This window comes from Talpa europaea (assembly GCF_964194135.1).
Source record: "Talpa europaea genome assembly, chromosome: 2".
Lineage (NCBI taxonomy): Eukaryota > Metazoa > Chordata > Mammalia > Eulipotyphla > Talpidae > Talpa > Talpa europaea.
In genome coordinates, this window is record NC_140068.1 from 21,881,558 (window position 1) to 21,896,050 (window position 14,493).

The 14,493-nt window shown below is 41.7% G+C and overlaps 1 protein-coding gene across 1 annotated transcript in view; it reads left to right on the forward strand.

The window, feature by feature from the left end:
* Positions 1-14,493, forward strand: part of MAP3K5 (mitogen-activated protein kinase kinase kinase 5) — a gene marked incomplete at both ends in the record, with an annotated part of 210,548 nt that overhangs the window by 177,219 nt on the left and 18,836 nt on the right. Inside the window, 5 exons of the mRNA XM_084228474.1 lie at positions 425-602; positions 1,340-1,360; positions 4,584-4,761; positions 5,200-5,368; positions 11,970-12,155. Coding sequence (XP_084084600.1) covers positions 425-602; positions 1,340-1,360; positions 4,584-4,761; positions 5,200-5,368; positions 11,970-12,155 — 732 coding nt within the window. The remainder of the gene's footprint in view (positions 1-424; positions 603-1,339; positions 1,361-4,583; positions 4,762-5,199; positions 5,369-11,969; positions 12,156-14,493) is intronic.

The following is a 14,493-nucleotide window of genomic DNA, read 5'->3' on the forward strand; positions in this document are numbered from 1 at the left end:
TCCTCATTGCTATAACAAGGGAAATATTTAATCCACTGGGTTGTTGGGAGAATTCTATGAGATACATTAATGGAAAAAGTCAAACAGTTACTGGAATATCACTACTGTGAACAACTGAGTGAGTTCATTTAAAAATAACCTTTTTTGCATACTCATGTGTTCCAAAGCTTTGGAAACTGGATTATTACTCATAGTACTATCTTCTTTGTTAAGCTAGATATTCTATCTGTGACATTGATAGAATTATGAAAGTTTGATGGAAACATTCCAGAACCTATAGAAAATACATCTCATATAACTTTGGAAAAGTCATGAGTTTGTAGTATATGATAAAGGATGTCATTGTGCTGTGGACCAAAACATGTAAGGTGGAGCACATGTAATGAGGTGGCCACTCAGAAGTCATATTATGCTTATGTCTTAGGTGGGAATGTTTAAAGTCCACCCGGAGATCCCAGAGTCCATGTCGGGAGAGGCAAAGGCATTCATACTGAAATGTTTTGAACCAGATCCTGACAAGAGAGCTTGTGCTAACGACTTGCTTATTGATGAGTTCTTAAAAGTTTCAAGCAAAAAGAAAAAGACACAACCTAAACTTTCAGGTATGTGGTTGCACTGAGAGAATGAAAACAGGTCAGAGTCACTAAATCTTAAGCTTTTAATAGGGAAAATTTTTCCAAGAAGTAAGCTAGTCTGTTTATAGATATCACGGGAATTTGGTGGAAACATTGGCACAGTGTTCTCAGGCGTTTGGTTTCAGTATTTGGAAGTTGTATTACCATGAGTTTCACAAATGCTAGGAGCTCATACATAATTGTCTTCCATCACCTTCCATTAGGAGGTAGTGTATTGGCATTGACAGCATTCTAGTATTGCTGATACAAAGGTTAAAGTATAAAAAGAGGTAAGACATTGCTTTTTAAACTGAAACTGCAAATTACCACTTTTGGGCTACAAGTGATGTTAGAGTTGGTAAACATTTAAGCCATCTAGATAATTACATTCTTTCAATTTTAGGTATTAGACAATACCTGCCAGTCTTAGAGAATATCTTTCTTTATAATTACCCTCCACCCCCCCAAAAAACCCCAAAAGATTGCTGCTGTAAATAAAACAGCAGTGTAAATATATAAACTGTCTTTTGGAATAATTTTCACAATTCATTTCAGAAAGAAAAAACAAGTAAATGATCCATTTGTTGTTTACATGTGATGAGGATGAGCAGATTGAATATTTGGAAAGGAAATTGATCCCATTTCAAGCCTTCATTCTGTTGATTTATGAGTTTAACAATAAACTCCACATGTGCTTACATTGCTGTTTGCTTTTATTCCCACAGTTCTTTCAGCTGGATCGAATGGTGAGTTTGTTTTTATTTTGACCATTGAGCTGAAGCTTGGTGTATCATGTGATATGCTCTAGATTTCCCACCAAGCAGCCTCTCTTCTTCCTCCCCAGCTTTCTCACATGGGGGCCTCTGGTATCTGGGATGTGCATAACTTCAAACCTGGCTCAGCTGTTTTATGTGACATACCTTGCCTTTCTCTTTCATATGGGAGGCTTAAGTTGTGTTTCCCTAAAGAAACATGTGACTGTGTTGTTCAAATCTTCACTTTGAGTGGAGTCCATGCTTTGTTAAGCAGGATCCCCTGACCTGCTAAATGGATTTATTGCAGAAAATTTCATCACCAGACAACCTTCCCCTGTCGTCTTTGGTTCTCTCTGGTAGAGTTCGTCCTCCAGGAGTAGCTGCCTGTCTGTCCTTTGATGTTATCCTTGGCAGGTCATAACAGGAAAGATCAATTTGTCCTGGAAGATCAATTAAAGTATTTCAGAGACCATCAAAGAAATGAGCATGGTTTGGGATCTTCCTAAGTGGGATGAGTTAATCAAATAGTGCAGGAGGCTTAATGTTAATAGTGAATTTAATGTGTGTTGTTCCATCTGCCAGGGGTTGGGGTTGTTTGTTTGTTTTGAGTTGCTTAAAAGCCAGTTACCCCAGAGTAGAGACCCTGTAGTTGGAGCTTCTTGGCTACAATCTCTCCAGTTTTTCTTCTTCAATTCTGAAAGTTAGGGGAAACACTGAGGAGAGGGGAGCCCCTCCCTTCCCTCCTTTTTCACAGGCAGCGTAAACTCTGGATGGCATCATTGCCTTCATGGGGTAGATCTTGGGGTGCTTCCCGGTCCCTCTGACCAGCCTATTGCTCATTTCATAAAGAGGAACTATGTAGACGTTGCTTCTGATCCCCACCCACTTTCTAAATATGTGACATGCATTCATCTACTTGTTTCATACGACTTTCTGTGCAGCTAATAATACCTACTTCACAGATTTGGTTCTCGGAAGAAAATTAAAAAATACATACGGAAAGAGGCTGGCAACATGCCCGGAAGAAACTCAATCCATGATGGTTTTATCCCTTCCACATGGGCTGTTTTTATTGAAGGAATAAATTCCCATCATACACACATTTAAATTATGTGAACTCAACTACACTCACTTGGCAGGAGAGGGAGACAGAATTGAAGCCAACCGTTGTGACCACAAGTCTTCTCAGGGAACCTGTGCCTTAGCATGAGCATCACATGGAAGTATAAATCTGCTGAACTTGGGCTTAGCCACATTTCCCACGTGCCCTCTTACCCTCTGGCCTCAGAGCCGTCTTGCATTCGGCTCTGGCTTTAGGGGCTAACTTCACTTAAGATATTATAGACTCTTAAGAATGTATATAGAGGGCCTTGCCGGTGGTGCAGTGGGTTGAGCGCAGTGCTGTGTAGCTGTCCGCAGCCTCTGCAGCATGGGTTCAATTCCAGGCTGGCCAGGGAGATACCCACATGGCGTGGCAGACCTCTCCTGTCTCTCCCGCTGCTCCCCTCAGCAGTGTATTTCGGTCCTTCTGCCTGTTCTGCTTCCTGCTCTGTCTCTGGTGGATTCGCTCACGCTCCCACACATCTGGCCTGTACCCCAGCTCTTGTATAAATAAATAAAATCTTAAAAAAAAAAAAAGAATGTATATTGAGTCAGAAGTAAGAGGATGGGTATTGATTGGGATTAGAGGCAAGTTCACTTGTTAGCTGGGTAACCTTGAAAATGGCTTCCCTCAGGCATCTCGTGTCTGGAGAGTTCACGGGCTGCTCATGGGGTTGTGGTGACGATTGAACATAGTTGCGTAGGTGAGATGTTTAGCACAACAACCTTCCTAAGGTAGTTATTATCTATTGTTTTTGGTCTGCTCTTCTTGCTTCTGCCCATCTAGGCCCAGAGGCTAGTTTGGAATTATAAACCAGTCATAAGGTTCTTTCTTTTCCTTAAGGCCCCTTCTCTTCTTCCTCACTTAGAAATCCCTCCAGTGACCCAACCCTCCCTGCTCTGTCCTCCTGACCAGAGACATTAACTTGGGCCTAGAAAGAATGATAAACCCCAACTCCCTGCATGACTGAACTGTTCAGACTTCAACTGAAGGGATTTCATTGCATGGATATTGTGACTGATGAACACTTCCCTCTGCCCACCCTCCCTGTCCCGGGAAGGCAAGACAGATATGGCAACCTAATTAGCAGTTAAAATCCCACTTAAGATTGTTCTTTGGTGCAGGGAACTCCAATGCCTTCTATTAATTAGAATTATGAATTATGACCTGGTCTTACACTCCCAAATGAATACAAGTTATATACTTTCTCATTTAACTTGGAATCTTTAATCATCTGAGAAGCTAATTAGGGAGTAGATTTGAACATATTTCTACCAAGAATGTATGAACCTACCTACCTTAATACTCTTTTTCTCCCTCTTCCCACCCTTACAATGGGGAAGGCATTTGTTTTTCTATACAAGGCCAATCCCCACTTGGTTTCAGGATCCCATACTCCTAAGAATTTTTCAGCTTCACCTTCTCCAGACAATTCCCATAGAACAGGCTCTAGCATTGTCCATCATAAACTAATCTGTCCTCTGATACTAAGTGTTAACTTTGTTGGCTAAGGCTCCAGATTTTATTCTTTCCATCATGTCTTCAGGCCTTGAAATACGATATCTCTAGATCTTCTCAACCTCTTTATTCCCCCAACTTACCCTCGATTGTGTCTAGTGTCATTGATCACTGACTCTGCTCTGTCAGGGCCACTTATGAAATCCATTCAGTCAAATCCAACAAACACTTCTCTCAATTTAATCAACTTTTCAGTGGCCCAGAGACACATTTTTACTTGCTTTAATCCTGTCAGTGGGCTTACGCCTCATAACTTAAAAATTATTAATCTGATTATTTTGTAGCAATAGGAACTGAGACCCATAAAATGGCCTATCCAGAGTCAATAAAAATGAAGGATTAGAAATCAGGGTCTGCAGGAGCCCGTGCCTCCCTCTACTGTTGCACAGCCTGAGAGATTTCCTCTAGGGCTGGGAGACCCTTTCTTGGCTGCCCTCCTGTCCAGGAGCAATCCTAATCCCATAACCAGCCTCTGCCTTTGTTACCCAATGAAATGAGGAATTCAGCATGTGGCATTTCTCTCTCTTCGTAGATGTTTCAGTATATGTACTTTTTAAAAGCACTCTTTGTCTTTCCCCCTCTCCCGACAAGCAGAATATCTGAGGAGCATTTCCTTGCCGGTGCCTGTCCTTGTGGAGGACACCAGCAGCAGCAGCGAGTATGGCTCAGTTTCTCCTGACACAGAGTTAAAGGTGGACCCCTTCTCTTTCAAGACAAGAGCAAAATCCTGTGGCGAAAAAGATGTCAAAGGAATACGGACACTTTTTTTGGGGTAAAGACCTGACTTACTCTGGATGAAAAAAGTACATTGGACTTTTGAATGTGGTGGGTAGGGGTGCTGACACCCCTGCATAGTGGAAAATCTGCCTGTAACTTTTGACTCTCCCCAAAACTTAACTACTACTAATAGCCTGTTGGCTGGAAGCCTTGCTAATGACATAGTCAAGTGACATATATTTATTATAGTTTGTTACATGCACTGTAGACTGTATTCTTAGCATGAAGCTAACATGTTATGAAAATCACAAGGAAGAGAAAATATATTTATAGTACTGTATTTATTAATACCATTACCACTATTGTCTGTTTACAAGCAAATCCTTATGTAAGTGGGTCCAATCTGTTCAAACCCACATTATTCAAGGTCTGTTGTAGATTGTGTGTCATTTTATAAAGGAAATTGTGACTTGTGTCAAATAAATTCTTACAGCATCCCAGATGAAAATTTTGAGGATCACAGCGCCCCCCCTTCCCCTGAAGAAAAAGATTCTGGATTCTTTATGCTGAGAAAAGACAGTGAAAGGCGGGCCACCCTTCACAGGATCCTGACGGAAGACCAAGACAAAGTCGTGAGAAACTTGATGGAATCTTTGGTTCAGGTAAAACCTCTCGTGGATACTTTATTTCCCAGAGTTGACATATTTAACTGTGTCATAACCACTTGGAATTATCACACACAAAAAAAATTGACCTTAGAGTAGAAAAAAAAAACACATAAACTGCAATTTTGTACATAATCTATATTTTTTAATTTTTTAAAAGATGTGTTTATGCATACAAAAACTGGGGTACAGGCTAGAGGTGTGGGGGGGTGAGAGGATTCATCAGAGACAGAGTGGGCAGCAGAACAGGCGCATCTATTGAAATACTCTGCTAAGGGAGCAGCGGGCAAGACAGGAGAGGTCTGCTATGCCATGTAGGTTAGCTCTCTGGCCGGAGATTGAACTCGTGCTACAGCGGCTGCATGAAGCTTCATAGTGCTGAGGCTTAACCCCTTGCACCACCAGGGAGTCCCATAATCTATTTTTTAAGACAGGGCAAAATTTTCATTTTCATTGCTTCGTTCCTTCAAGCCTTTATTCATTTATTCACTCAATCAATAGACACCCATTGAGCCATGTGAATAGCTGACTGCAGCATTAGCAAGAGGCTATGTGCTGGGGACCTCTGAGCATTTGGGAAGCATCACAAATACAACAGAGACCCCTGTGTTTGTGGGGTTATACTCAGGAAGGCAGTGATGAGTAACACTAAGTAAATTATGCAGTGTGATAGCAGGCCATATGTGCTAGGAAAAAACAAAGCTGGTCAAACTATTGTTCTCTGGTGTTTTCATTTGGTAGGGCTGCCATAACAGTAACCACAGACTGCGTTGCTTAAACAACAGGAATTTAATTCTTATAATTCTAGAAGCTGGTAGTCTGAGGTTAAGGTGTTAGCAGAATGGATTTCTCCCAAGACCTCTCTCCTTGGCTTGCAGTTGACCTTCTCTCCCTGTTCCTCATCGGCCTTTTTCCCTCTGCGCTGCCCTTCATCTTCTGAAGACACTAGTCCTATTGACTAGGGCTGAACCCTTATGACCTCATTTAACCTTCGTTGCCTCTTACTAAAGACCGTGTTTCCTAAGCAGTCACACTGGAGCTCAGGGCTTCAACATGTGAATGTTGGGATGGGGACAACACATTCCTTTCCCCAAATCCGCATCAGGTTTCCCAGCGCTAAGCCATGGGCTGGAGCAGAGGCTCTAATGGGCATGTCTCTCTGCAGACATGCCTTGTCCCAGCATGACACCCGAGTCTCTTTTAGCTCCCTGGGCATCAAGGACTGGTTTACCTGCTTCCGCTCCTGTGGTCACCACCTGTCCTTCATGAGCACAGTGGACCGTATCTATCTTCCTTTCTCCCTTCTGTCCTGGGAAAACAGCTGCAGAAAGGGTGGAGCTGGAGGGGTCAAGTTGAGGTTTTCGTCTCTTAGTCCAGCAGTTTACTGTTCTTGGCTTTTATTGGGATGCAAAGGGAACAAGGCTTCTCTTCTTTGGCTTCTGCTGTGCAATCCCGCCTATCTGATTTAAGAATCTCACTAAGCCTCTCTGCTGATTCCATCACCTAGGCCTTCTTAGTTTTATTGGAGTCCGTACAAGGAGCTGTGTGCCAATAGAGTCTCTGGATGAAAGGACTTAAATGAGCTCCCATCTATGCATTCTGGGAAAACTCTGACTTGTCTGCCAATGGAAAGTTGTCTCAAGCAGCTGCTCTCAGGCCTAGGAAGGAAATGCTCAGGGATGAGATGCTCCCAGGCTGCTGAGTTAGGAAGAAGGATGAGCACTGAGGATGCTGGCAGGAAAGGTAGAGGTGATTGGAGCTGTCTTGAACCTGTAGCTTTGTCTCTTGCCTTTCCTTCTACTCTCTGTGGCCATTCAAGGACCGCGACTCAGATGGCAAGAGGAACCAAGTTTAGATGGAAGGAGCAACTGGGTAGCAATTGGAGTTCATGCATTCATTCTGCAGATATTTGTTGGGTGTGTACTAAATGCCCAGCTCTCTTCTATGTGCTTCAGTTACTACAGTGAACAAAACTGAAAAAATTCTTCACTCATGGTGCTGGCTTCTAAATGGGAAAAGAAAATACCTAAATAATTAGTAAATATAAAGTTAAATACATAATAAAAGATAATAAAAATAGATATAACATACAGTAACATGCAATATGCTGTACTAATAATAGCAATTATAGCAAACACTGTCTAGGGGCCAGGTAGAGTCTTAATTCATTTAATTCTATGACAGTAGTACTTTATTTTTTTTTAAAGATTTTTTTTTTATTTATACATGCAAGAACTTGGGTACAGGCCAGAGGTGCGAGGGGTGAGAGGATTCTTCAGAGACAGAGTGGGGAGCAGAACAGGTGGATTGACTGAAATACACTGCGGAGAGGAGCCGTGGTCGAGGCAGGAGAGGTCCCCTATGCCGTGTGGGTTGCTCCCTGGAAGGTTGGGGATCGGATTCGTGCTGCAGAGGCTGCGGGATAGCTTCACAGAGCTGTGCTTAACCACTTGTGCCACCAGGGAGGCCCGACAGTAGTACTTTAGTAAATATTGGGATGTCGGAAAAACAGAAAAAATACATCATGACTTCTCTGACATCCCAGTAGTTCTATTCATTTCCTCATTTTGCAGATGATTCTGAGGCAGAGAAGAGGTAAGAAACTTCCTAAGGCCATGCAGTCAGAATGTTACCAGTGCTTATAAGGGGTAGAGGTAGGTATGAGGAAGGAAAGAAAATCACCATTAGCCTCATGGAGGGAAGACTACTCCATGGCCACTGGTGTGAAATGGCCCTTTTTAGGTCAGAAACACATAGAATGCAGGGATTTCCTCAACCTGATGATCAGCTGCAAAATCATCTTGTCCAGTGCAGAAAATGTCTGTCTATAGGGAGTTTTTCTTTGTCTCCCCCTTGAACATAGGCCCACTGGGGCAGGGACTGCCTTGGCCATTGCCAGAGTTTCAGATTGTTGCCAGCACTTACAACAGAGCCTAGCAAGAGTTTGAATTCACTTCTCTAGCTGTGCTAAGAGTTTTAAATTTTGGAGTTGAATATAAAAATACATTCAAGTCAATCATTTGTGACTTTCTGGGTTTTGACACATACTTGAATGTTCTCTAAAAGGAAAAATGAAAGAAAAGCTAAAAAGCAACCTTCAGAGGGCATGCCTGAGTGAACCAGCATGAAGTGACCTGTGAGGACCTGAAACTGCTGGTCAGAATCACATGCTAAATCCAGAACTGTCAAATGAGAGCAAAGGTCCTTCTGACTATAGTACTGAGGATGCTGAGTCCTTCCCCCTGACATCATGGTGAGCAAGCGGGGGACCCCAGCTTGCTGATGCCTCTTCCAGCTGACTGTGGCAATAGAATACAATAATTAGGAGCTAGCTCTCAGCTTCAGTTTGTCTCTATATGAGCTATAGTTACATCATGTATTTGAGCAAGTTATTTCACTTCTCTGAGGTTGAATTTCCTAATCTATGGAATAGAGGAAATGATAGTATCTACCTCATAGACTTGCAGTAAGGTGTAACTAAGATGGTGAGCAATCAAAATATCAAAATAATAATAGAAGTGTTTCTCGTGCCAGTAGGCACAGGCAGGTTCACTATTGATTTGGGCAGATGAATAAAGGAGAGTCGTGGAACCCTTGGTGCATGTTTTAGCCTTTAATGCTCTCTCAAGGAACCAGGTACACCAGGCAGGGAGGCTGGCATGCAAGGAGGCGCATGAGCCAGGCTGGGAGGCAGGTAGGCAGCCAACCCCCTAAGCCCCCCATGAATCTTTATGTTCTTTCCCTGGGCTGTCTGACATCCTCTCTTTCGCATTGTCTAGTCTCTTCTGGCATCACACCGCTCACCCTCTCGTAGCCACTGTCCTGAATGACGCTGCCCTTATATCCCTGGCCTTTAAGGCTTAGGTGTCACACTTGCACATGCGTGCACACCTACACTCCAGGTGTCCACAATCAGGGACATGTGCCCCACACCCACATTCCCAAATGATTTCTGCATTGATATGATCAAAGCCACAGGTGATAGCCACAGAAGCTAGTAGTGTAAAAAGCCCGATTAATTCATTTGCCCTACATGTTCCACAAATCTCAACTGTATTATTGCTGTTGCTACCATTACCAAGCAGGCAAACAATAGTCATCTAATATCTTTAATTTTCCTGCAACCAGATAGAATTCTTTTCATTGTATCAAACATTTTCTAGGTAGATTTTACATGTAAACCTACCCTTTATAAGGAAACCGAAACTTAGGTTTGATCAGATCCTCAAACCAACCCACAAAAACGTTTTCAGTCTTTAACCTCCTTCTGAAATCCACTCATCGTTTCAAGGAAGTCTAACAAATAAGACAGAGCACCTGTGCAGAAGAATCTGTGATGATGACAGCTGTGCTTAGGAAAGGCCTGTCAGGTGCTGTCTCCTGACAAGGAATTAGGCTAAACTGATACCTGAGATATTCATTTATGAAGGCACCTCAACAAGTGCACATGGGTACAGGAGTTAGAACAGAAATAATGATTATGTAAGTGGAGGAGATACCCTAGAGAGAAAACATTTCCCAGAGCAGACAGTGTTCCTTTATAAGACAGTGGCACACACATCAAAAAACCAGAAGCAACATGTTTTTCTGTTGTGAAAACAAAGCTAATGTCAAAAAAAAAAAAAGTTTGCTATTTAAACTGCTGGCAAACATGTCACTGAATTTTCTCTAAGATGAGCTTCCAAATACTGAATAACTCACATTTTTCTTTTTGAACATATTTTCATGTTACTACGATATTGCCTGTGAAGCTTTACTTTGGGTATAATTAAGTTCATGGTACAAAAAGAAACAAAGTTTATAATTGTTCCCAATTTGATTTTAAAATACTCCCTTAATGACAGCTTTTAAGCTTTTCAATATCTTCTTTTCTCATGAAAACATAAACATGAGAAGGAGCTCCCAAGTGAGAGTAGAGAAGGAGCTTGATGGCGCATTGCTCTTTAATTTTAATAGAATCCTAGAAGTTATCATTTTCACAGCTCAGTTGAGGAATTTAATGCTAATGATTCAGTAACAAGATGGGCAATATGACAGAAATGAGCATAATAAAAATGATGTTGTTTCTTGAAGGAAAATGAACATAAATAACCCAACTATGTTTCCTTTAAGGAAGTATCACTCCTTGCTCAAAGCGGGGGAGATGGGGGGATTTGAGAGAGGGAATTTAAATATTGTATTTTATTTAATATTATTTAATATAATTTAAATATTGTATTTTATTTAAATATTATTTTGTTTAAATATTGTATTACTTTTTATGTAAAATATATTGCCAATTGATCACTTTGTAAGTCTCATTGCTTCTTGGTGAATAAGGAATGGTTTGAAGGATGGAGTCAGAAGTCAGCCCCTTTGGTTGCTAGGAGCTGACAGTGCAGGGCAGTTGAAGTACTGGGGAAAAAGGTTGTAGACAGTGCTGATCATAATGCGGAAGGATGATCTGGAACTCCAGAATCCAGAAGTAGAAATCCTGAAAGTTATAAATCCCAGAGATCACAATTCTGAGAGACTAAAATCTCAAAGAGAAAATCCTGGAGAAGGGAATACCTCCAAACTCTTTCAGGGACATTTCTTGACCTTTTGAAGAAGGGCATGGTGTCTGAGAGAGACATCTGAGAACATGGACTCACTGCACTTACATTTAGAGGCAGCTTGCTATTCAGATCTTGTATGCAGTTTGCTGAAAAGTCCTGCGATGCTTTGGTACTGGCAACCGAGCAGCCACATCCATCATGTTAACACCCATGAGAAGGGGCCGCTCCACTCTCCACTTTCACTGGGATGTCGCCATGTCCACCCAACTCCTTGGGGCTTTTCTGAGGAACAATTTAACAAACCTTTCCCCTGAACAACCAGAGCAGCCACTGGCCAACTGGGCTCTCTGCCCCCCTTAGATGACCTTTTTCCCTCAGTGAGGATGGGGCCTTTCAAGCTTTCAACATTCGCGATTTCAGTCTTTCTTGATAGTGATCTTCTGGATATTTGGCTTTTGGGATTTTTAGCTATTGGGGACTTTACCTTGGGGAATCTGGCATTCAAGATTGTGTCTTTCCTGGGTGGTGACCCAAATATGCTGTAGGTAAACACACACAGCCATGAGGGTCTCTGGCCATAGTGCCTAGCTGAGAGAAACTGGAGTGACTTCCAGTTCCAAGTGTTAGCACTCCTGCCCACTTATTAACGGTCTCCCTTTTCTATCTGCTTCTCACCCCACTGATTATTGTTCCCAGTTTCATTGCTTCTGCTGCCTTCTTTGCAACTAATGTGCTCTTGCCTTTATTTTATGACTCTTTTCTCTGGCCAGACTTCAAAATTGAGTTCCTTTGGCTAATTGCATGAATCTCTCTTTAGTTCCCAGTTAACATTTCTGTGAACAGGAATCATATTGCCTCAGCTGATCCCATTTTGGCAAAGCTGTGTATATCTGACTATATTATGGATATTGGCCAATGTTTCTTTGTGGGAAGAAGAGCCATATAGTTCAAATATGAACTATAGGGGACACTTTGAAGTCCAGTTCTTCTCATTAAGGGCTATGGGAATGGCAGACTGTTCAACACAGATCAACTGACAGGTTGCTTGTTTTCATTCACAGGGAGCTGAAGAACCTAAACTAAAATGGGAGCATATCACAACCCTTGTCGCAAGCCTCAGAGAATTTGTGAGATCCACTGACCGGAAAATCATAGCCACCACACTCTCTAAGCTGAAGCTGGAGCTGGACTTCGACAGCCATGGCATAAGCCAAGTGCAAGTGGTGCTCTTTGGTTTTCAAGATGCTGTAAGTATGATATTTTGCCAGTGTTTTCCCATAAACTCCAACTAAAATAAACAGAAAAATGAGATTATACCAATGTTCTGTTTTCCTCTCTTTAATCATTCTGATGAATTCTGTTCTCTTTTGATGATTGACAAATGTGAAATAGTCTGAGGATCAGCTTTGTTTTGTGTGACAGCATTCCCCCAAAGTTTTATATGCATAAAATTGAAAACTGGAAAATAGCAAAACTCACAGACATCTCCCATAGCTGAACTTTATTCTTATGAAATCTTATAGTGGGTCTTTACTTACTTTGATGAGTTTAGCAACAGAATATGCTTTAGTCATATACTTTCTAATTCTATATGAGAAATGCCATCTAGTGGTCATTGAGAAAAATGTTAACAGTACAGACTGGAATGGTCGCTGCCTGATGAAATCAGTGGACTCTTGCATTCAGGTTTTCTCTGGTTTCCAGACAGAACATTTTAAACATGTTTGTTTAATAAATGCCCACTATTCCCTAACCACGAATGTACTTTACTGTACAGGGCATCTCTGAATGAAAATCACTCCACATGATCTCACAATTGCTAGGATTCTTCTCTCTCAAATTAAGTTGCTGTGCAACACAAACTACAGGCGAACTTTCCAAAAGAATGAGTCTAAACCATATGTGTTATTCTTGAATTAACTTATCTATATTAACTTATCTATGGAACTTCATACCAAAAAAAAAAAAAAAAAACCACAACAAAAACCCAAAAACAACCCTAAACCACTCCCAGCAGGCTCTTACAAGCTGTGGGGGATTAAAATAAGAGTTTTGAGTGCCTATGATGTTAATGTAGAAGTACTGTACATAATTTTATTTAAATTTTAAAATATGCATATAAGTGTTTATTGTTCTACATAGGCGATATATTGACAATTGTATTTGGCATATCAAATGATCCCTGATTTAAAACCAAATTAAAATCCTTTGCCAGTTTCTGATGTTTTCTGAGATTCTTTATAAGCCACTTGGTCTTTGTGCTATCATGGCCGCGGACAGCACTCTTGACTTGATTGAGGTCTGGAAATGAAAAGCAATTGTCAAAGCCTATCTCAAGTATTACATGTTAAAGGCATACTTAAACTGCAACTAGGGAAACCTAATCATCTGCAAATGAAATGAAATAATTTGTTGAATTTGTGCTTGCCCACATATCTGGTTTCCAGCCTGGAGATTGGGAAGCAAATTGGCCTGTAGAATTCAGACTGAGAACAGCTTAGTTGTCATCCTGCACCTTGGGCCCAGGTGTCTGTGTCTGTGTCTCTTTAACACACACATGCACTCATGCACTCACCCATGTTCACTCATTGTCCAGGTTAGGAATGGACCCAAAGAATGGGTTCTTTATTTGCTGTTTAATGAAGGGCTTGAATGGATCATAGTAGAGAGGATCTTCCATCTTCTTGTGTGACTCTTTTTTTTTTTTTTTAAGATTTATTTATTTATTTATTTATTTATTTATTTATTTATTTATACAAGCACTGGGTACAGTCAGAAGCATGGGAGGGTGAGAGGATTCACCAGAGCCAGAGCGGGGAGCAGAGCAGGCAGAAGGACCAAAGTACATTGCTGAGGGGAGCAGCGGGCAGCAGGAGAGGTCTGCACGCCATGTGGGACCCTCCTCTGGTGACCGGGGAGCAGCCGGGCATCGAACCAGCGCTGCAGAGGCTGCGGGCAGCTTTGCAATCCAGCGCTCAACCACTGCCCCTTGTGTGACTCTTGAGAGAAATAATCTAGTTAACTAAATGCCACATGTCCCACAATAGTCAAATAAGCAGGTAAATCCTTTAAGAAATGAAAGTACCTGGACAAACTAATTGTTAAAGAGTTTCCTTGAATAAGTGGGAACCTGGTAGTGATTCACTTCCTTGGAAGAAACTCCTATGAGGAGGGCCTCCCTGATGGCACAAGGGGTCAAGTCTTAGCACTATGAAACTATACATAGCCACACTGCAGCATGAGTTTGATCCCCGGCCAGGGAGGTAGCCCGCGTGGAGCAACAGACCTCTCCTGTCTCACCCGCTGCTCCCCTCAAACAGTGTATTTCAGTAAATCCACTTGTTCTGCTCCCCACTCTGTCTCTGGTGAATCCTCTGGCCTACACCCCAGCTCTTGTATGCATAAATAAATCTTAAAAAAAAAAAGAAAGAAACTACTATGAGGAATTCCACAGACCAGTTCCCTTCTGTACTAGAGAATTTTGATGAAGATGAAACAAGGGCAGAAATAAACAACTAACTTCAGCATTAGTTTAGGATAGCAGCTAGCTACTGTCTCCCCAGCTTTCACTAAAGCCTCTAACCA